The sequence below is a fragment of the Syngnathoides biaculeatus genome, chromosome 10, assembly GCF_019802595.1.
Source record: "Syngnathoides biaculeatus isolate LvHL_M chromosome 10, ASM1980259v1, whole genome shotgun sequence".
In the NCBI taxonomy this organism is placed as follows: domain Eukaryota; kingdom Metazoa; phylum Chordata; class Actinopteri; order Syngnathiformes; family Syngnathidae; genus Syngnathoides; species Syngnathoides biaculeatus.
The window spans coordinates 10,773,606-10,796,744 of NC_084649.1; the positions used below are offsets into that span (position 1 = coordinate 10,773,606).

The window sequence follows — 23,139 nt, forward strand, 5'->3', positions numbered from 1 at the left end:
ATATTTTTTACAGTACAATCGTTTCCAATATTTTTCTTGTACAGTTGTTTTTTTGTGATTATTTTTTTTTTCAAGATTTTAGGATTCTTTTATTTTGTGTGTGTGTGTGCGTGTGTGCGTCTGATAGCATTTTTGTGTTGTTTGAAGTGCTTCTGTCCTTTTTTTGGTCTTGTGTCATTTCTGCATTCGCAGCTGTTTCCAGCGCTCGCTCCCTTTTTGGCCCTGTTGGCCACCGTCTAATGAATGGCACAGTAATTTCAAAACAAACACTGCGGGCGTCACGCCCAGTGGCAGTCATCGATATGCCTTCATTACTTCTCCAGAAACTCATCACAGCAGTTGCCTCTGTGAGAACTGTAATAAGTCATCGAATGTAGTTAAATATTGACAAATATAAGAATGATAAAATACCTCATCACACTGAATGCAGATAATTGTTTTAGAGCAGGAATTTGGAAGTCAATAAATGTTTTATATGCTAGGAGAGGGTTTTTAAACTATCCTTCTGTTTTCTGAGCCACTTGTCCTCACAAGCGTAATCACTTTTGTGATTAGTGGCTTAGGATATTTTCTGAGTAATTTCTGACGAGCCGCCTGAACTTTGGGCATTGAAAGAGGAATCCAGTTTGAAACATTTTATTCCTCTTCAAAATCATGAAAGGGTGAGAGCTCGAATTGATTGCGTCAAACCACTACTTGATGCCAAATGGTCTTCTTGTTCTCAGCACAAGTAGTCTAAAACTTTGTTGGGCATTGCACATTGGGACACTAATTCATCTTTTCCTAGCGTCAACGTGAAAATACGCACCACTACATACAAATTAGTTGGAGTACTTGTAGAAAAGCCGTTCAAGCTCCGGGAGAATAAATGTGAGGTGGAAAATGATTTGTTATTAATTTGTGAAATAATAGATATTTATTCCAAAAAATAATTTAGGTCCCTAAATACTCCATATGACAACTACTTCAGCGTGTACCCCACCTCCTGCCTGTTGACAGCTGGGATAGGCTCCAGCAATCCCCGCGACCCTCGTGAGGATAAGTGGTGAAGAAAATGGATGGATGGATTGATGGATGGATAAATACTCCATTCTTTGAGCAGGATATGACTATACAGACAATATACATTTATCCATTAATGCTTTAGCCAAACCGCTCATCCTCACAAGGGTTGCGGGAAAGCTGGAGCCTATCCCAACTAGCTTCAGGCAAAAGGCGGATTACACCCTGAACTGGTCGCCAGTCAGTCCCAGGGCAGATATCGACACCATCACTGAGTGGGAATCTACCCCTCCCTGCCCGCAAAGTCAGGCGTGTGTACCACTACACAAGCAGTAACTCTTATATACATTCATGGTATTCATCATCACTAAATAAAGAAATAAGGTGGAGACAGAGATATTGATACAGGGTAATATTATTTTTATTCATGTAACATAAATGAAAATACAGTCTGATGAAGCAGGTGCAAAAAATGTGCTCTTACTGAGCTCAGCATTCACTGCAGTTTGTAGGTAGACATCGACAGGATGATAGCATATGAAACGGATAAATAATGACCACTAAATAAGTTTCTCTTCCAATTCACATTTTCACAGTTACTCAATTTCTTCACAATCTATGTACAGGTTGAATATTCATTTGAAAAATAAAAAAGAAAGAAAGAAAAGCATCAGAAGGCCTGCACGTGTCGCTCATGCGAACCGAGGCAGTTGAACATTTTCTGGAGCGTCGACTTGAGAACTGCGTTGTTGGAATCCAACCTGGGGAGGAGCGCACAAAACGTTTGACTCTTTGCACGTTTTCGTTTTCAACTCCATCACAAACGCACTTTGAGCATTTATTCCATATACTTGAGAGCCATGTACGAGTACGTCCTTCGCTAGTAAGACCATTCATTGCACAGTTTTTTATTTTGGATGTTGTATTTTATGAACACTTAGGGCTACTTCACTACTGTATTTGAATTTTGGTTCTTGGTTCTTGGCGAGAAATGTATTTTATTTTATTTTATTTTATTTTATTTTTTTAAAGCTCCGTGTCGAGTGAATGTATGCTTAAACGCCTTTTCCTCGTAAAGTTTTCCAAGAGATGTGCCACTTACCACACTGGTCTGATAAGCCGCTGGTTCGAAACCTCCTCGGAGTCTTCCTCCGCGGTGGTCCTCCTCTTCGTCTGCTCTTCCCCAGCTACCTGATCCCAGATCTCGGTGTTGACCCACAAGACCCCGGGCAGGGGCTGGCTGGCCCGGGTGCAGCTGATCCAGCGGCACAGGGGGCAGCAGATGGTCCGGATCACGGCGTCCACTTTGGCCAGCTTCTCCAGACAAGGCGTGCAGAAGCTGTGACCGCAGTGCAGCAAGCGCGGGACCCGCTGACGGCGTGAGAACCCGTGGCAGCACACCACACACTCCAAATCTTCCCTGGGCAACATCTTGCAGTCTCTTCAATGGCAAGCATGCAAAGTAGACTTCAGTACACGTAGCAACTTTAGAAAGGCAACAAGTTCAATTTACACTCTGGAACTTACTTGCTGCTGTCCATTGTGAGGTCAGTACTGTGCTCAAGTGTCGAAGGCGCGTTGTGAGTACTGCCGTGCGACACGCGACTCTTTAAAAGACGCGACTCCGCCTTTCAGCCGACACGTGAGCGCTCCTCCAGGTGCTTTATGCTTAGGTCAACAGAAACAAGTATATTTACCCAGGACCAAGGAGGGAAAATACCCTTTTACTTTATCTAATCAATGCCTATTGCTTTTATGGAGAGTATCAGCTTGTTTGCATACTTTTTGAAAACTTGCACATTATTTGTTTTCCATGGAAAGAATATCCTTAGAATATTTGAATTGTTTGTCCCGGAAAATATGAAGGCATGTGTTTTTAAACTACTCATTTTTGGATGAAATGTCCTATACGATAAATAGTTACGCTATATTTAATATGTAGGTATATTGTGAAAACATTGACTGTAAATGATCATTATCAGCAGTAATAGTAGTCGTTTTAGTTTATTTTTACGTATATGTACGTGGATACAAAATAGTTGTTTGCCTATACAATCGTTTGTAAGGACAGTATAGTAACACTGTGTATATAAAATAATTTGAAATACACTAAAAATAACCACAAAATCAATAAAATAAGAAACATACCTTACTGATAATGTTCAGCATGGGAGTAAATTTTATTATGCAATTCATGGCTATATTAATTTAGTATACATTTTGTTCATGTTACTTTCCCCCCTTCATTTAATAGCACTGGTGTTATTATTATTATGGCCTGTGAGTGTTATTTATTTAACTGCACGTAGAGAAAAAAAACTGGGGGGGCACTGTGGATCAGCTGGTAAAGCGTTGGCCTCACAGTTGTGAGGACTCGGGTTCGATCCCGGCCCTGCCGGTGTGGAGTATGCATGTTCCCCCCGTGCCTGCGTAGGTTTTCTCCGGTCACTTTGGTTTGCTCCCACATTCCAAACTCAAACAACATTAATTGGACACTCTAAATTGCCCCTGGGTGGGATTGTGTGTGCGGCTGTTTGTCTCAATCTGCCCTGCGATTGGCTGGCAACCAGTTCATGGTGTACCTCGCCTCCTGCCTGTTGACAGCTAGGATAGGCTCCAGCACTCTCCACAACCCTCGTGAGGATAAGTAGTGAGGAAAATGGATGGATGGATAAAAAACGACTCAGATTTCATTCCTTCCTCAACACTACACAAACAAGACAAGGATGAAACTATTGCTGTGAGGGGGGGGGGGACAAATAAAAAAAAACACTTGCACAATGGAAGTTTTCTAAAGGACACTTTGTGAGAGCACGTGGATGTTCCACAGCAGTACTGCAATAATATTTTGTGGACAGATGAAAGTGAAGTGTAATTGTTTCAGAGGAATAAGAAATATGGTAACGCACACCAATAAAACTTTACACCAAACGTGAAGCATGCTGGAGGGAGCATCAAAGAGTGGACGTGTTTAGTTACCTCGGAAAAAAAAATAATCTCCAGCAAAGCAATGCAAAAAAAAAAGAAAGTTTTCAAACCAGTGGGTTGAGCAGACTGTTTACTCTTGTGATTGATCAGATGACATCGTATGGACTATTATGCAGAAATTTCACAGGTGTCACATTGTGTGTCCAGATTAAAACAATTAAGTGTTTCAATCACAGTTGGTTTAAAATTGGTATTATCTACTGAAGGCCACAATTATATGGCCTGGCCATTCAACTGCATTCTTTAGCATATTTTTATATTGCCTGCTGCAAAGAAGCACAGCGACGACACACCTCCCTACCTGATAAGGCCCACCAGCACAAACAATCACCTCCTTTCAGTGGAAATGCAAAGAAGCGTTGCTGAAACGTGGCTTTGATGTGTCATCTAAAGTCGGCGTGGCGAATTAAGAGGTTCACGTGACCAAGAAGATTTGAAAAGCGCGCACGTTCAAGACATGAAAAGATCATTCCAATCTAGTCGTCGCACTTCTGTTTTTGAAAAGGCTGCTCTGGCAGGCGGGCTCCTTTATTTGCCTCGACTTTACAAATAGAAACAAGTGAAGCGTGACAACTGGGCCATTTTGCTTTACAATTAGACAAGAGCAGTCCATTTATGATTCGTTTATTTCTGAAGTTTCGCTGCTGAGAAAAAGAGGTCCACTAGCGTCACTAATAAACGCAATGCACAAAGGTACAATGTACAGCAGTCAGGTGGACACTTTGCGTCGTCCGACTACGCACTCCAAACTTGTCTATAAATTAAAATGACAAAATTGATCGGGAAAAAAAAATAATAATAAACAGAACTCAATGTTGATCCTCCTCACGTGCCTCCTTATTCGGGGCGTACAGAACGATGCTTGAATGGTCAGCTAAACCAATTCCAAACTGCGCTGGTCCCGACTCACTTCTGATTGGGCTCACGGGTTGACTGGAGGGAGCTGACGTGTCAGCTGCTGTCGCTTCATTACAACGGCATTGTGATGGTCACAGGCACAGACCTGCTTCATACTTTTGCCTACCAAGACTTTACTTTTGTTCTTAAGAAAACACAAACTTTTGACAGAAATGTATCATCAGTCAGATAAGAAAAAGGAGAAAAATTGGAGAAAAACATTTATGTGCCTCAGTAGGTCATTGCAATCTCCGACCGTGGTCTCACTCTTTTTTGTGTAAACCTTACGCTGACTAAAACAAAGAAAAATGATATGCAGAAGGAAAGGTTTGCCAATAGTGCTGGAAAAAACGAAGTCTCTCCACACGACCAATTTATTGAACAGCGGTGTAAAAGACGCGACTCCTCCAGAACCCATGAGCCACGTTGGTTCCCCCCCCTGCACCTCAAAGTCCTTCCTGGGTGGGCTGCTTTCTGTCCTCCACAATCCGTGACGTCCCCGTCCACTTGACGTCTGTCCGGCCCTCAATCCTGCGCTATGCTCCTCAGCACGTACTTGACCGTGTAGGCAAACGCGGCAAAGCCGACGATCACAAACAGGTTGGCTAACGCGCCGCCGAGGAGTCCGTGGTTGCGATTGGGTTGCTGCAGGCCCTGGGCGGGGTTGGCGCCCCCGAGTGGGACAGGACCTCCATTAAGGACGGGGAGGCCGTAATGAGCCTGCTGGGGGTCGCCGTCTGGCACCACGTCAGGTAAGGGGAGGGGCTGAGTGCGGGCGTTTAACTCTTCCTGTGCTTTCTGTTTTTGCTTGATTTCCTGGTGACGCCACACAAACAATAACTGTGAGTGACGGCAAAGCTGAACAAGAAAAGCCGCGAGTTTATGGTGACTCACCTCCACAACATCGGGGAACAATTCACAGAAGACTTTGTCCTTGAGGTTGAAGGCGAGGCTTTGGGCCGAGAGCTGTCGTTTCTGGAAAAACAAGCACAGCGTTCAAAGAGACGCCTTACCGCCGGACTTCATCGCGCTCATTTAGGCTCACCGTGTGCTCCGAGGTCTCGATACTGCCCAGGGTGGGTCCCTTCTCCACCATGAAGCTCAGCAGACCCGTGAGGATGGTGGACACAGACCATGCCGGGTTCCACGTGTCTGGGTGGAAGTCTGTGATGGACAAACACAACCTGTGGAGCGACATGGGGGGGCGTTACGGCACGGCAACGTGGCCACACTGGGAGCCGATGAGTCCAAGAAAAAAAAAAATGCAAAGGGTCTTCTTACCTTGTATTACACTTAAATCTGCCGTTGGGCGTGATCATGTAGATACTTGGTGGTTTAAAAGGGAATTCCCGAGGAAATATGAGCTTTCCGTGATAATAACCCCCTACAATAAACGTGGAGGAAAATTTGATGAGAATAAAAGATTATTATTGTGCACAGTATTACTTTTTATATAATACATTTTTAAAGTCAGTTGTGCATCATATCATATGCGAGACAGTACAAGATGTAAAAGATTAAGGATCAACTCTGCGCATGTGCTCTCTTTTTCTTTAGCTTTTCAAGTGTTCAGAGAAGACTATAAGATAAGATGAAGACTGCAAGTTATGTGACACGCTGGGGGGAACGACATTCAAAGAATTATGTCTCCGGCGAAAATGTACGTCATTCGTTGTGTTTGGATGTACAAGCTTGAAAGTTGTTAACTTCTTTTATCCAGCAGTCAACTTGTTTTTATACTTGTACGAAAGAGAAGTTATTAGTAATGCACGTTCGCATTAAACTTTATCTGATGAGTGCTTTTATTGTTTCAAAGCATGCTGGGAGCGCTACAATACAATGTCGAGTCGCTGGGAGGTTGGAGGCCGTTTACATTTTGGAGAAAATGTAAGAATCTTAAATGCGTCCTATCGGCATGACAATATGGTACCTGCAAGTATTGTTATAGTACCCGTTTATAAATATTACGACAGCGTTTCTGTGTGATTGTTGCTTGACAGCAAATCCAGGTCCAACCTGGAGTTAAGGAGCTACTTTGTGACAACTGGAAGTGCTCAACCCCAACAAATGACAATGACATATGGGGTCCCTCAAAGGTCAGTTCTTGGACATGTTGCGAAAACACGTCATGAAAATAGCATGTCAGCTTGTGACTTGGGCGAATGGTAGTCAAGACAATGAATCATCAGTTGACGCACTTTTTTTTTTTAATTGAAGTGCAACATCCTGTAGGTTAAGGTCATGTAGCGCCACTGAACCAAAACTAATGTGATAGGAATGACACACAGGTGCCATTTTTTTTTGGGTGGAGAGACTGCCAACGTCTCCAATATGACATCAATCATAAGACTGGAAATTAATTTTTGATGAGAATGTTCAGGAGCAGATTTTTACCTTCATAAGGAGTTTTCTCTGGACCTCTCACCACGTAGTGCCTGTAGGACACACAAGACAAATATTTGATATTACCACTTTTGAAGAAAAACAAGACGACCTCCTGGTGCGTTTCTCTTGAGTCTCTTCATAACATATGTGACCTCACTGAGACGTCATCGACTTGGTGCAAGTCTTGACAAAAAGCAAATAGAGGTTACTTGGCAACTTCCCCCAGACTCTCTTCACCTCAATAAAATTCAAAAGCAATTAACGACAATACATGCTGGGTGTTCAGCCACAAACGCCACATTTTCTTTCATGATTCTCACCTTTGCCCTGAGCTGTACAAACGAACAAACACATGACTGTGACACAGAACACATTCAAGTCTATCTGAAGGCAACAGCCCGGTCACGTTCTGAGCCTCGACAAAGAAATGTAAATAGAATCTGGCACACATTTGATAAGTGTATAAAAAGGCTGGCAGGTGGTTCGATCGAACCCTGTATATACAAATACTTGGGTGTATTTTCATTCAGGTGCAAGATCTCATTTCTTTGAGTCAAAATGTTTTACATAGCACACACACTATTTTACTTGTAGCCCCTGCTTAAATATCCAAATCAAAATAACAAAACGTAAAAAATGAGTAAAAAAAAAAAAAAAAAAATCCCCACTACAGTACTATATCATCAAGAATTGCTGCTTGATATCAAATTGTCTATTTTATGATATAAGCCTACATTTATTATGTTTCTATATTGATGTGTGAGTTATTTGGTTAGCTCTGTTGCTACAATAACGTAGCATCTGACATGTAGGGCAGATAAAGTCACTCTGTTGGACAAAAACTGACTGAGACGCCCTTACAACATACACAACTACTCCAACAGAGTGAAGTTACAACAAAACACCGGCGATACATTAATACCATAAAGTCATATACATTTAAAAAGCAGTACATAGCACATTACTTCAAAATGACAAAGATTCTCAGGATACTGCCTTACTAATACTGGGATCAAAATTTTTTTTTCTCCATATCGCATTGCAGAAGTTTAAATGCGGATGGGAGGCAGTGCAGATAGCCCTCGCTAGTGGTAAATTCCTCCTTCTCAACGTCCTTGCCTTGCTGCTCTTTCAAAGTTTGGAAAATACTCGGTGATTCTTCCTGTATGAACGTACGGCTGATCTTAATTAAGCCTACGCTGATTCTGATCCACGATCCATAACGTAATCTTCCCATTTTGGCAACGATCAAAGAACGTTGCTTAATTTTTTTTTTCTTCACAAAAAGTTTCTTCATGATCATTGTATCCCTCATAGGAGTGAAACACTTCACATGCGTTAAAATACGGGTTTTGTCCTTAATAAAGATCACCACGGTTGACCACAACTGAAGCCCAAGTCTTTATCGATGTTCGTCGGTGTTACTCATTTCGCCGATCTTTTTATGACATTAAGCTTCGTTTCTATGGTAATTGCTTTTCTTTTGGCTGGACCGGGATAGCTGGGGAAAAAAAAAAAAAAAAACAGCTTTCTTCTTTCGGGCCATAATGTGTAAAAAGGTGGGCGAAAAAGACAAAGATACTCCCGTCCCACAAACACGAGTAAGCAATATGCACTAGCCTAGCAGAAACACTAAATGGTGTTGGGGACAAAATTGCAGACGCCGTAAAATTGAAAGATCACAGGTCGAGTACGTTGTACTTCGAGAACTTCCTGTATAGTGCAATTTTTTTTCATTGAAGTTGTCACAAAAGGCTTCTAAAAATATATCCCAAGATATATCCAAACACACACAGGCAAGCCAAAAAGAAAGCAGCAAGAGGCATTTGCTGATCTTCACTGCTAAATATTTGTCATTTCACTTTTGCTTTTTTTGCTTCCACTTCAACACTGGTTTGTTTTTGGCACGTGCCGTGTCCTCACTTAAACTGAACCGAGACCACGTTTTCGTGATGATGTATGGTGCACACAAGGGTTTGGATGGGAAGACTTCAAACTTGACCCAGCGGCTAACATCTGAGCAATCCTGAGTTTGTTTTAACCGTTACAAAAATGACAAGTGAATCTGTCTCAAAATTCCCTTTCAGCCTTTCTGTTAGTAGTTCTTATTGCTTTAAGTACATCTTAATTATCGAAATAAAAACGTGACTGGAAATGTACTGTTAATTCTTTGTTTTGAATTACGTTACCAGGGCAGCACTGTCTGCTGGAGAAAAATTCCTTGGGTGCTTTTCTACACACTCGGGCAAATAAAGCTGATTCTGATTAAACACAAAAGACAGTGTGGTGGAAGGATGGTTGAGCGTACCATTCTAGGATGTTGGAGGGAAGAGGCTCAGCACAGATGTAAGGCACAGGGTCTTTCTTTATCCTGAGGTAATCCTGCTTAAGTCGCTGAGTGGCTGTGGTTGGAGCTCTCTTGTTCCCGTTGTTGTTCATCTGTTAATTAAAAATGATTACACACTAAAACTGAAGTAAATAAATAATTGGAAGTTCGGCAAATGCAATTTTAACATGTTTGCGGGCACCAGACTGCAAGGCATATGAAAACAATATTTAAATGATTCTACTCATGTCGTCCGTGAAACTCGGTAGTCGCTATTTTGAAAAATAATCTCAAAACCAGTCAGAATAGTAGACAAATTACGAACTCGGCAACTCAAACTCGTCAATGTCTGTTCACAGCCATGTTGTTAGTGTCAGCAGTGAATGAGAGGGGGCAGGTAACTAGAACTACAGATACTGGAAAAAGAAAAGAAGTGGTCTCAATGGTAGTTTTAAACGTGACAAATCTAAAATTGTTTTACAATCCTGTATTACCAAAAGCAGATGTCAAAACGTACATAGAAAACCAAGCATGGCTTAATGAACTTGATGAACCACAGGAACTAAAATTAAATACATAACACGTTTTTATGTGCTATTATTATAAGATAATAATACCGCCACTGTGCAACTACGAACTACCATGTGAGGACCAGCTGACAACGTCATGTAGATGATCTCGGCCAAAATAACGTTCAATCGTTGACACACTAAACAGCAAGAATGATTGTATTATAAAAATAACTAGTTGTGTTCGCGGAGATACTACACAACAAGAATAGTTTTCCGGTCACTAATTGTGTTTAGGGATCTCGCATTCATGCGAGGCTCTTTGCTCTGACGTTTGATGTCTTTTAAGTGGTTCCATACTGTGCACAAACTCTTAGCAAACAGAGAGTGACAAAGTTTGGGTCAGTCGCGGGGATTGGACTAGTATGACAACAAAGCGATTTATACACCTCGAGTAGGTGCGTATACTGCCAAATCCGGTGTGTAAACACTTATTAGCCGCTAAAAGCTAGCGTAGGCCAGTGCTCCGCTCAGGTGGCTAATTCTAGCCGCCGTGGCGCTACAAACAAGAGTCGGTCAGCTCCATGTGAGATATTTCCAACCTCAATGTGTGGTATTGGCCATACCTCTCCAGAGACCCGGGCAAAACTGTGAATTCGGCCCTGGATAAGAATTAGGACTTTTGTTTCAGCGGTCAGACCCGAATCTGAAAGACGAAGACACCGACGTAACGTTAGCACAAGGAAGCAGCAGCAGGGGGGGAAGAGAGAGAACGATAGAGACAGAAAACTCACTTCCGGGTTCATTCTTTTCGTTTCCTCTTGGCGGTTATGCAGATGACCTTGAAGCTCTTCAGCGCCACCACTTGACCTGGCGGTGTTACAGTATCACGTGCGGCCACAGCAGTACGGTGGATTTACGGTGGCTCACCGTATTTCTGTCTGGTTAGGACATTCCCATTGTGTTTTTTACCTGGCATGTTAAATTCGTTGAAGATTGTAAACTGCCCATTAGTGGAAATGGTTGTTTGCCTCTCGATATTTAGCTGGCAACTAAATATATTTAGTTGTTTCACTCAGACTGGCACACAAAGTTAATTGAAACAGAGTATTTGATCAGACAGTTACACATATAAAAGTGGACCCTCAATATCTATTTCTGTTTTTGCTATAATTTCCTATGATTTATTGTACTTTTAAGTCGAAGAACCTTCATAAACACCCAGTATATTATACTGACACTTGCATTCATGATGCTCGAGATATTTTGTGACGATTTCAAGACGTGCAGAAGTACCTGTTTTATGTCACCATTAATGTTAATAGGTATAGCAGTAACAAGCACAGATGTTAATGAGTATCATTTATTATGAAATGTGCAATTTACAAAATTATACAAAACATAAATTGGCATTTCCAACCAAATATATTTGTCACAATTGGGTTTGAGTGGCTGCGCTCAAGCGTTTATCTAGAATTGAGGTCAAGTGTGACAAAATCAGAGAAATAAAGCGATGTGAAAAGGAGTCAAGAGGTGAAAACAACAGGATGACTTTCATCATTTGACAGCGACAACAAGCCATGCTCTGTTTTGTTGGCAATGTTGTTGATACTTATCAACAGTCACATGGCAGCAGTTCAAACGGGGCAGAGGAGGCACGTGCTACTTTGTGTATCAATCATGGAAGTGCAAGCCATTCAGAGAGCAAACATCAAGTCTTTGGGTGTGGGGTCAAATGATTATTAGACAGATGGCAATAAATATTCAACTTCCTGAAAGTAAATTGACCGACATTCGGATATAAAACCTGGAGCACTCCAGTCATTCCCTCAATAATACAAACAACCCATCCATCTACTTTCTATTTCACTTGTCCTAAAGGTCACAGGTGTGCTGGAGTGTGACTTTGGGTGACACCCTGGATTGGTCATCTGATATTTGCAGTGCATATATTGACAAACCAGTATTCACACTCACATTCAAACCTATGCAGGAGGCAAGATTTGAAATCCAAATTGCAGAACTTTAAGGCTGACATCCTTTCCACTACAGTTGACTATACCGATAATACCTTTTATTGTTACAAGGAATTTGTTTCACATTTAATCCAGGGAGAAGGAGATGTGACATGTTTTTTTTTTTTTTTTTTACAATGATTAATTGAGGCATGACTTCTACAAGAGTGTAGGCAATTATTTGAGAAAATCCAGTTTACTAAAAAAATAAAGTCTCAAGTTTAGCAATCGCAAAAACACTATAGCATGCATTAACAAACGTTTTGATATACATAAATTTGAACCAAATAATATTAGACATTTGGCTTCTTCAAATGTAAAAATGATGGATTTTTTTAAAAGCCAAGTTTTGATCCTCTATATTGAAGTGAAATATATTCTAATCATTGGTTTCTAAACTTTAAGATGATGACGGTTCCCCTCAGGTTTCTCGCAGCGGCTGAACTGCAGACTCCTTCTCCTCAGCTTCTCGGGCTGGAGAGATGCGAGGAGAGAAAACTCGCGAAAGACTTCAACACGGGAGATGTCACCTGAAAGTCAAGGCGTTTTGATCATTATGGGTGTGATGTGGCTGTCGAAAGTGGATGGAAATGTTAAGAGTGTTCCATGAAACACCAAAAGCCCAGCAGCACGTGATTTGTTTTGAAAAGAAAATATAGGGCAGCTCTACTAGGTGGAAGTTGCACTGAGTACGAGCAAAAGAAAATGCACAGGAACAGAGTGGGGAGCATCCTGTTTGTTATCTGCAATGTTTCCCGACTTTTATCGTGCCAAAGCACACATTTCACATTTGAAAAATGTCATGATGTGCCACCAAACAAAATGTTGCAACAATTAGATGGAGTGTACAGAAATAATAATAATCTATTCTCAGTTTACAAATGAAAAATCCAGGCAGAACACAGAGCTGTTGTTCTGTTGTATGAATGGGAGAAAAAGCGGGGACATGGGTTTATTTAGTTTTAAAATTTTGCACCGCCTACTATCTAATGAAAGAGCATTTAATTGTTCTGCCTGTCACTAAAACCTGTTTGCATCGATAGATGAAAAATGTTTAGCATTCAAAAGTGGCGCCAGGGTTCATACACTTCCAGAGAATCAAAATTCCATGAATTTTCCATGACTTTCCAGCTACTTAATACAAAATTCCTTGACTAATATTGGATAAACTGGTTGTGGCAGACAGCAATATTTCAGCTATATGATCGTGTGTTGCCACTTAATAAGGGCCAATGCTTAACAATGTAGTAGGTGCATCATAATGACTGTGAATTTATGGTGATCAAAAATATAAACTATATTTACAAGTGTATAAAAGTATTGTTGATAAGAAGCTCATTGGCTTTGCGTGTATTCAGCAGGGACATGGGCATGCTTTTACAAAGCCATTCGCCTGTTTGCTTTTCCTATCACTACAACAAGGCACTAAAGCATGCTCGTCAGTGGTTTCTTATCTGCTGTGTTGTAAGGTAAGAGTACTCTTCAGTAACGAAGGCTTTATGCAAGCAAGCCTTGGGCTTCAAACTTGCCAACAACCCAGACTAATAGACCAACATGGTGTAGAAGCCACTGCAGCCGTCACCAATAATTATACAGTATAGTGAAGTTGAGTCTGAATTGATTAGATTAGATTGGTGCTCATGCTCACGGCAGCAAGATAACGCTTGAGAGCAGGATTTTGATTTGATCAGATTTTCATTGTTGCTGTTGTGTTATGGTGAAATTAGTTATGGAGGGAAAAAAATACAAAAAATAAATTCTATAGATATATAATTTGTACATCACTTATAATAAACTCTTAATAAAAAATAAATTAAAAAGATAAGTCATACATGATACTGCTAATCCAACAATACTGATGTGATGTCAATGACTCGAAGGATTTTTCATATTAACAGATTCATATAACTGCAAAATAAAATTCAAAAATAATAAATACGGGTATATTACTAAATTGGGAAAAAACATTTTAAAACTTCTTGTTAACAGATGAATACAATATAAATGTAAATTAAAAATAAAAGAAATACATAACTAAAATACAAAACAAAAATTTCAAACTCAGAAATGATCATTTCCAATTTCAACTGATATGAATAGAACATGATATGAAACGGTATTTAGAATTTTTTTATCAATAAAAATTCATGATACGACAAACTTAATCTGAATAAAAGTTAAATGCACTGGCCTGTCAAGGAATTAACATGAACGGTCAATTATACCCGCAATGTTTTGAAGATGCTGAATGTTTATGTCAACATGATCGGCGCACTCGTAATAACACCCGAAACAAAAGTTGGAAGATTTAAGTAATGGTCAGTTTTGATAGACAATGTGAAAGAGGTACTATTTGTTTATGAATGTGTAAAATGTGGCTTGTGGTTTGACTCTACAGAACTGCTCACCATGTTTCTCTAATATTTTGATATTTTATTGAGTTAACTGTGGCATCCTACACTACAATAATAAGTATCTTGGTAGGTCTCCGTCAGAGATGAGTAGAACCTTTGTTCTATTATAGGATGCAAAGCCACGTTTCTCGAGTATTATGACCATTTGTGAGTTATATGTTCATCAGCGAAATTTATGTTTACTTCTCCTGATCTGCTGTGCTAGAATGATTTGGTAACTTCGCACAGCAGCTACACCATGTAATTATAACTAAATACATTAGTAGGGTGTAGTAGTCCTTCCATTTATTTTGTTTAATGCTTATCCTCATTAGGGTCATGGGTGAGCTGGAACTTAGGCCAGTGGACTTCTACATCACGGACTGGTCAGCAGCCAATCATATGGTAGTAAAATGCATGTAATATGTGAAAATGAACCATTATTGTATTGTATTATACTACATCCTGTATCTAATAGTTCCTTGCCTGCTCACGTCCAAATTGTATGAAAATCGATTTTCATTTGCTTATCTATAGCTGCCATAACCATTTACTTTCTCCAGGTACTAGTGCAATAAAAACTAGGCTTGTCCTTATTATAATAGTAATACCTTTATGAAATGATACCTTTGTTTTTAGGAATTCTTGTATTGAATCTCATTTGATACTTTGGGTTGTGTGGCTATTGAGACAGCAGCGATGAATATGTCAGGCGGATATCTTGCTACAAGACAAGGCAGCTCAAGATGTTTTCCCTCAGAACAAGCAAAAGACCCCTCAAAAAAAAAAAAAAAAAAAAAAATGACCAAACCACCGCGATCAGAGCAAGAAAGCACCAAAGTGTCCCTCTATTAAATAAGGCGGCCCAGGATGCTTCACTCACTCTATCCTGTGGTAAGGATTTTAACCTTCTGCTGCCCTTGGCAACCCCTGCAGTGAGAGAGGCAGTGACATGTCAGTTAGTTGTTATCATCCCACGCTGTCTTTTCATGAATAAAAAATGACCGTTTAAAACATTCCTTGCAAGTAAGTAAAAATTTCATAGCTGGTTAAAAAAAAAAATGCTTGCGAGGTCACATGAATGTTTTACAAGTGGAGACACTGAATTATTCAAGGCTCGGAGTACTGCTGCAGGCTTAAAAGTCCTGCACCACCCGATACTGAGGACTGCAGAGAATTTTAATTGTAAAAAGCAGCATTTAAAAAGGTATGGCACACTTTTATTTGCCTGTTTGACTACTTTGAATACACCCAGTGTTTCCAGGTAAATCAGGACAAACTAGAGCAGATATTAAAACATGTTAGTCTCCCAGCAAAGAACAATGACTGGAGTCAAATATTGACAGTGATCAATTGTAATATAACGGATAATAAATATTGCTACAATGCTGAGACAATGCAAGAGGACAAAAGCAATAAAAGCAACTAGAGGCTGGGTTAGTTCATGAAGAGTTTCTCAGTTTTATTATTTGTTTTCCTTTTTTTTGTCCACTCATCTCAGTATGTTTAAAGACATGGAATAATATTTTCCAAGATGTCCAACTGTTGGGTTGTTGAGTAGTTTTGAAAGAGAATGAAAAGACAAACATGAAACAGATCAGAGCGTCACGATATGCGATGGAATGCTGAGAGGCAGGCATGGAGTTCAAATACACGTGTACTATTTACAGCACCTTTTCACCACTCCTATGTCAACACACACAATGGACACAACATTGAATACTTCACCCCCCACCCCCCCACAACCATAGACTGATACTACTTCCAGTCTATAACTATTGCCATGTGAGAATCTGAGTTCTGTTTCTGATCATGTGAGCACACAAACAAGTGTTTCTACCACTCGGTGACTTCACAAAGCATAGTAAGACTAGCCTGCATCTACTCAGAAACAGTTTCACTTTGAAGAATACAAAATTCCCCCCCCTGTAATATCACAGAAGGTCAGACACTTTCCTTTCAAAAGTCTTTGGCAGAGGAAACTAAAACCACAGAAATATGAAATGACTGTTTGTGGAAAGGATTCGGGACTGTGACATCAGAGAGGTCATGTTGGTACATGCTTACTCCACGGGACTGCACTGCACAATGTGATCAAAACCGTAAAAAAAAAAAAAAAAAAAAATATATAGCAGAGCATGCTAGGAGCGCCAATCATGTTGACTCGCCCACAAAGCATGCAGAGATCAGCTATTAGGCATCGGCGTCTACAACGTGTGTAAACATGTAAGAAAAAAAATGTGCTCCATAATCTCACTGATACAGATATTGTAACTTGGAGGAGTATTTACAAGTAAATGCAGGTGTGGTTATATAGCCATGAAGTTATTGTTATTTTCGGTAAAGGGCAGGGAGCAGCACAGTTGTTTTCAAGTGAAGTGTAAATCATTTTATGGTACACTTCCTTACTGCCACATCCAACCACTGCGCTTACATTTGACCAGTTTATCACATCCTCCTCACCGCTGAATGCAAAAATGAACAAAAAACTAAAGTACATATATTTCCATAAACTCAGAGAATCTCTTCTAGTACTGAACGCTGGTTGTTTTATTCAAATGTGACATAAGGCCTTTCTACGTTCCACAAACGTGGAGAAAAGGGATTCTATGACTGCTATTGTGGTGATACGACCAAAACACTTTTGTTTCCGAGTAATATTTTAAGACTAAAATGACAATCATTAACAGAATATAATAAACTGCATCAGCAAATGCATTGCACAGATCCTCTGGGAAGACAAATAAAAGAGACAGACAGAAACAGATGACAGAAAAAAAAGAAGACCTGAAAACAAATGAAAATATAATAAAATTATAATACTGAAGGTGTAAAAAGTGCAACGTATTATCGCTCGAAAAAATGAAGCATTAAACTTTTCTTTATGTCAAGCGCCACTCATTATTATCTCTTCCTGGAGTTTGTCGCTTTTGCTCCTGCAAACGTTCATGTAACAAACAAATTAGAGTTAATATGAGATTGTTAATTGTATACATATAATTTTAGGATTATGGTCATTTAAAATAACGATCTTTGCAGTTACTACCCACGTAGTTACCATTTGGATGTTTTTGGGGAACGGATTTTTGCTGGAAAACCCACCTATTCACTGTTTTTGTGCTCAAAAGGCCAAAGGGATGTCAAACTGAAAAATTATTACTTTGGTGCCATGTTACTGCATCTTGGCGTCAAGGAATTATGTTGAAGTAAAAGAGGAGGTTTACTGAGGTAATAGTGTTGTCTAATGGAAAAATGTGCGTTCCTGTCATTTTGTGGAATCTACAGGAAATTCTAAATCTTTTTAGGGGGTTGTTAGTGACTGACATTTGCAGCTATTTGCAATAGGGTTGGGTTCACAGCCCCAGTTTTACTATATATGAATGAGGTTTACGAATCAGTAAAGTTGGCCAATGTAATTTCAACTTCATTAGCAATGGGACTGTGTCTTCAACCAATCAGCCCACAGTAAGGTCAGCATTTGATTGGTCAGCGGAAGCCACACTTCACTAGCAAAACATTTAAAGATTCCCTTCCATCAAATGTTCAATTTTTTTTTAACCTTTTCAAGCTATTCCACAGGATCTTTTTTCAATTGAACCTGTTACAATGTTCATGGCTGGCTGGTGAGAATGAACGCAAGCTTCACTATTACATCCAACACAATAACTTAACAAAAAGATCATTATAGTTAAGTATTGCTGTAAAACACAACCTAGGTACACCTAAAGATCGTGTATTTACATAGCTGCTGAGACTCGCTCAGTTAAAACCCGGAAATGTAGTGTTGCCGTTCAGCTGGGTTGAGTGTGCCTGCCTGTAGCAACGATGAAGTGGGCCGGTACTCAAATTTTTGTATTTTGTATTCAATTGACAAGTGGGGGGTTATGGTCCCCATTGACCCCCAAAAAATGAGGTATTATAGTTTTTGAGATTAAAATAAATGAAAATTGCTAGGAACTGGTTGACATTAAAACATCAAGTTCATACTTCATTTTTGCCAGTGTCTGTTTTTGTTTTACAAAAATGTACCATACTATCAGACTGTTTAACTCTCACTCTACAAAGCAGACAAGGCTTTCTCCCCCTGAAAGCTGCTGAAGTCTTTTTTTTTTTTGTCACAGTTTTATCTCCCTCCCTGACACCGCTTTATATGCACGGTGATTTTTTTTTTTTTTTGATGAATGTAACAACTGCTCTTTGTTTGCCTCATTCCAGGTCATAACGGTGAACCATATCTAAATGAGACTATTTACACCTCAGGCTGAGGAGAGATGTCATGATCCGGGTTCGTGGAGTGACAGGCAACAGAGCACCCGCAGCCTCATATGACGGGTTAAACCACAGCGTGAGACGATGTTAGCAGAAAACCAACAAGCAGATGTCGTTTGACTTGATGTGATGTGGCTAGTGTGGCATGGTGAGCAGAATATTAGCAGAAATTCAGAGGTGCAGGGGGCAGTTTAGTCAGCAAGAGTTAGAAAAGGTCCATCAAGGGGATTGCGTTGCCCATAAGCCTTGATCTAGCTGACATCATTGTCTAGAGGCAGCTACAGGAGGACACTACGGCTAGAGATGCTAGAACTCCTCTATGGTGAGGCAGATGAACTCTTGGATGCACTTCCTGTACTGCTGCTCAGTGGGACTGGTGCTGGGGTATTGACCTGGTTGTCCCAGGGGGGCTTCTGCCTCTCGCATCTCCTCATTCATCCGGGCCAAACGCAGGCTGAAAGGACAGAGACGACAAGGACATTAGGAAGTGGATTTTGTTTCACTTTGTTGTCATATTGGGCCAACATTTTTTTTGAACTTAGGGTTGTGGGCTGATTTGAGACAAGTGGTGGAGTACACTGGTTGGGGTAACGAGCCAAGTTTTTTGCGCTGCGTGGCATTTGGATTCGTTGCATTTTATTTTCGTGGCAATTAATTACTTCCTTCATTTGCCATCCAGATCATTTCAAACCCATACACATGCAATGACATCAAATTTTATATTTAGTGCTGACTAATATTTTCCATTATCTTATGAAGTACCAAATGAAATGCGGTAATTTCTTGTGTATAATGCACACCCCTCAAATTTGACCTCAAAACTCCCCCCAAAAATCCTTTAACATATGTAGAGTGCAATTTTTACGATGCATGATGTTCCTTCTTCTCAAATGATCAACACATGATGCATTCTCTATTGTGGTTAGTTTTTTTTCCCCAAAAACTATTCTGAAGTTAAGCACTTTATTGGAACACATTTATTTACTTGCTCTCATTTTGAAATTCACAACCCTACTTTTATTTAGTAAAGGAGTAAACACAGATTCGTGCTCATATGCTTGATTACCCAGCCAGAATTTTTAAGATGGGTACAGTTTTTTAAAGAAAACATACTTGTCAAAATAAAGGTGATTCTGAGTTTGATCTCACTCCAGATTTCAGAAATGAATCAATTAAAAAGAAATGTAGTGACAAAAAAGAAAAACAGAAAAAATACAAATAAATACATTTGAATTAACCAATTGTAGGAGGAAAAAAGTTAAATTAATGCAACACATATTGCAGGACTTGCTTGTGTAAATGATCAGTGATTAAAGATGATTAAAAAACATGGGAGGCCGTAAGTAGACCCTATCTATACGTTGTCCACCGCTGGATAAAAGTGTAGGCTAACTTACAGGGTGACGATGTCTGTGTAGGTGTAATCTTATGACCATAATTGTAAATATAGGCAGTCAGTACGCCTGTTACTTTGGAATGAAAGTGTAGTGTGTCTCATAACAAAGTGGCAGTAGCATTTTGGAATGACAACTTCTTCAGAACCTCTAGGTAGCGGTGGCATATTGGAATGAAAGTGTACAACTTTTCATAACGCATTCACCCCTGGACAAAAGTGGACGTAAATGCAACAAATACAAAGACAATTAATACAATGATTGCTGCAGGAGTTGATCGTCTAAATGATAAGTGATTAAAGATGATTAAAAAACAGAGGAAATCGTACATGGACCCTAAGCTACATTTTGTCCACCCCTGGACAAAAAGTGTGGGCCTACTAACAGGGTGACGATGTCTGCATTGGCGGCCTGAACAGCGATGCTGAGTGGATCATAGCCTTGCTCGTCCACTTCTGTCTGTGACGCTCCTCTCTTTAGGAACAGACACACCTGCCTGTAGAAAAAAAACAACAACATACATTCAGTCCCATATGATGTACTTCAAGCACAAGAAGTACGAGTATATCCGCAGTAGCAAGGAAAGAAATAATTCACTTGCATATAACTTCATACCCAGTGTTTCCAAGGTAGGTAGCGTGGTGCAGCGGGCCTCTCCCTCTCATGTCCCTCTGGTTGACATCAGCTCCGTTCTGTAGCAGGAACTCACAAGCGATCAGGGAGCCCTGATAGATCACAGAATCAGAAGTGTTTAAATCCAGGGTGTCAAACTCATTTTAGTTCATGGGCCACACCAACCCAAAGTGGGCTGGACAGGTATATGAGTGGACCTATAAGATATGAATAACCAGAATTTAAAAAAAATATATATTTTTTTGCAGATAGTCACAGCTACATTAAATAAAATATTCACATTTTTTTTTATTAGTATCTTGTTTCAAATCAAATGAGCAAGCTCAAATGTTCAAACAAAATTTTCAGCATTATGAATCAATGTTTTCATTTACACTTGCAACTTGGAAAAATTGCAATAACATATCACTTGCATGATTTGTTCCTCTGACTTAACCTAACCAAGTTTATCTGGGTTTTAATAAACCCATGTCCCATTTAATTTCACAAAGTCCTTTTTTTAACTGGCCATGAAATTGCTGAACAAACATGAATTGAAACACATATTGGCATTGCTTCACACATTCTCACTCTCTCACTGCATATTGATTGGAGGCTTGGTCCTGTGGGGTTTTTGCTCTCTGGCTGAGTACATGTCACACATCAAGCGACTAACAGCACATCCAATTGTATTGTACTTGTGTCAAAATAAAAGCTTGAGTTTCAAAATAAGAGTCTCTATGAAAAATGGACCAAAACTCAAGTGATGGCCAGAATACTGCCTACGGGCCAAATTAAACTCCCTGACAGGCCGGTTCTGACCTGCAAACCGCACGTTTGACATCCCTGGTTTAACTACAGTATTAAAGCATGTACTGTAGCTTAGATTGCTCCCATAACCAAGCAAAGCTCCTCTCACCCCCATAACAGCCTGTATGAGTGGCGTTTTCCCATCCTCTTCTTCACTTGGAGCATGAACGTCCGCGCCGTGAGCCAGCGCCTCCGCCATGAGGGGCAAGTTGTGCAGACGGGAGGAGCGGTGGAGCAGCGCCCCAGGATGGAGCTCCCTGGGATCCTCAGGGTCTGAAGGGACTTCCTGTTCAATTTCAACCTCACCACTGGAGGACTCCTCTGATTCCTCCTCTGGTGGACAATAAGAGTTATAGAAGATTAAAACTTCTTTGATAACTTTGAAGAAGCAATGCAGATGTCAGCCAGCTTTCTAGCTAGTTGGCTAGAATGGAGGAAGTTGTTCCCAGCCTGTGTGGTTGGCGCAAAACCAATGTTTAGCTATGGCATGTCAAGGGATCTTGGTTAAGATAAGCCATTTAAACTAAAAAGAAAACCTTCTGGAGGGAAAATCAGCAGCCAAAATATGCCAGTGTGCTCTCTCTCTCTCACACACACTTCTCAAAAGATCTTTTTTGAATAAACAGATTGGATTTTTTTTTTTACTTCCTTGGATAACCCGTCTTTTTTTCAATTTCTGACGAAATCTAGTGAAGCATTTTTTCCAGTAATAATACTTTTTATTCTTTTTTTTAATCTTTTTATCTTAAATGGGTGCCTTGGCTCTTAAAAAGGTTGGGAAATGCTGTCCTTGGGTGGGTGGGGAATGTGAGGGATAGCATCAGAGCCATCAGATTAGCTAAGTGAAAGTCTTTTTACAATATCATGATATCATTGCAGCATTATTGCGTTGCATCAATAAAATTAGAGCAACTAATCCTAAATGAGCAGCATGTTTTGGTACTTGAGTAAATTTTACTTTCATCTTAATAGATGCCCCCAATCGGGTTCCAAAGGTTCCCCAAAAGAATTCAACTGGAGTGAGAGTACCATAAAAAAATAATCTATTCCTCTTGACGTGGGCATTTCCCTTTCAGTATCACTCGTGCTTGTGTGTGAAAAGAACACACACCCTCAACGTACCTTCTTCTGTGACACTGTCCACTACGGACCCAAACACCAGGATGTCAGTGCTGCCGTCAGTGCTTCCTCCCAAGCCGCTGTCGCTGCTCAGACCTGCGGGGCCAAACCACGCCAAGCCACGGACATGTTAATTATTACATCGGGTGTCTCTCGTGCACATAGCACCATCCCTTGGATTTCGTCTCCACTAATTTTATTTAGAGGTTGGAAAAGTATGGCCCGTGGGCCACATGCAGCCTACACGATTTTAAATCTGGCCCACCAAGCATTTGCATAATAGGTGACAAACTTCCGGCCCACCAAAATTTTTCTTTGTGGCCAACTAAGAGGTTTTTTTTCCCCTACATTTAGGATTTGTGCTTTGGATTTTGGCAGAAAATCCTAATCAAAATTTCATTTTCCCCACAATTTTTATAA

General features: G+C 40.2%; 3 protein-coding genes across 3 annotated transcripts in view; all 3 read right to left on the reverse strand.

Annotated features, from left to right (window-relative positions):
* Positions 1–1,531: 1,531 nt before the first annotated feature.
* LOC133508147 (RING finger protein 208-like) lies at positions 1,532–2,567 on the reverse strand. Its single transcript, XM_061833941.1, has 3 exons — positions 2,530–2,567; positions 2,105–2,443; positions 1,532–1,763 (listed from the first exon to the last, which is right to left on the reverse strand). Exons 1-3 carry the CDS (start codon positions 2,541–2,543, stop codon positions 1,673–1,675), a joined length of 444 nt encoding a protein of 147 aa, XP_061689925.1. The 5' UTR covers positions 2,544–2,567; the 3' UTR covers positions 1,532–1,672.
* A 1,912-nt stretch (positions 2,568–4,479) lies between these two features.
* ube2j2 (ubiquitin-conjugating enzyme E2, J2 (UBC6 homolog, yeast)) lies at positions 4,480–10,891 on the reverse strand. The gene is made up of 7 exons (XM_061833652.1): positions 10,734–10,891; positions 9,581–9,711; positions 7,282–7,322; positions 6,169–6,271; positions 5,933–6,071; positions 5,782–5,862; positions 4,480–5,703 (listed from the first exon to the last, which is right to left on the reverse strand). The coding sequence occupies exons 2-7, from the start codon at positions 9,709–9,711 to the stop codon at positions 5,413–5,415; spliced, it is 786 nt and encodes a 261-aa protein (XP_061689636.1). The 5' UTR covers positions 10,734–10,891; the 3' UTR covers positions 4,480–5,412.
* Positions 10,892–11,454: 563 nt separating this feature from the next.
* LOC133508037 (arf-GAP with coiled-coil, ANK repeat and PH domain-containing protein 3-like) overlaps positions 11,455–23,139 on the reverse strand; it is a 64,907-nt gene continuing 53,222 nt past the window's right edge. The window contains 6 exon segments of the mRNA XM_061833737.1: positions 11,455–12,652; positions 19,177–19,238; positions 20,564–20,674; positions 20,794–20,903; positions 21,710–21,933; positions 22,723–22,815. Coding sequence (XP_061689721.1) covers positions 12,516–12,652; positions 19,177–19,238; positions 20,564–20,674; positions 20,794–20,903; positions 21,710–21,933; positions 22,723–22,815 — 737 coding nt within the window. The 3' untranslated portion in view covers positions 11,455–12,515.

Coding starts and splice junctions, on each gene's coding strand:
- ube2j2 (XM_061833652.1), bottom strand. CDS start 9,711: ATGAACAACAACGGGAACAAGAGAGCTCCAACCACAGCCACTCAGCGA. Junction 7,323..9,580: donor CCCTCCAACATCCTAGAATG/GTACGCTCAACC, acceptor TGTGTCCTACAG/GCACTACGTGGTGAGAGGTC. Junction 6,272..7,281: donor AGAGAAAACTCCTTATGAAG/GTAAAAATCTGC, acceptor CGTTTATTGTAG/GGGGTTATTATCACGGAAAG.
- LOC133508147 (XM_061833941.1), bottom strand. Junction 1,764..2,104: donor CGGCTTATCAGACCAGTGTG/GTAAGTGGCACA, acceptor GCTCCTCCCCAG/GTTGGATTCCAACAACGCAG.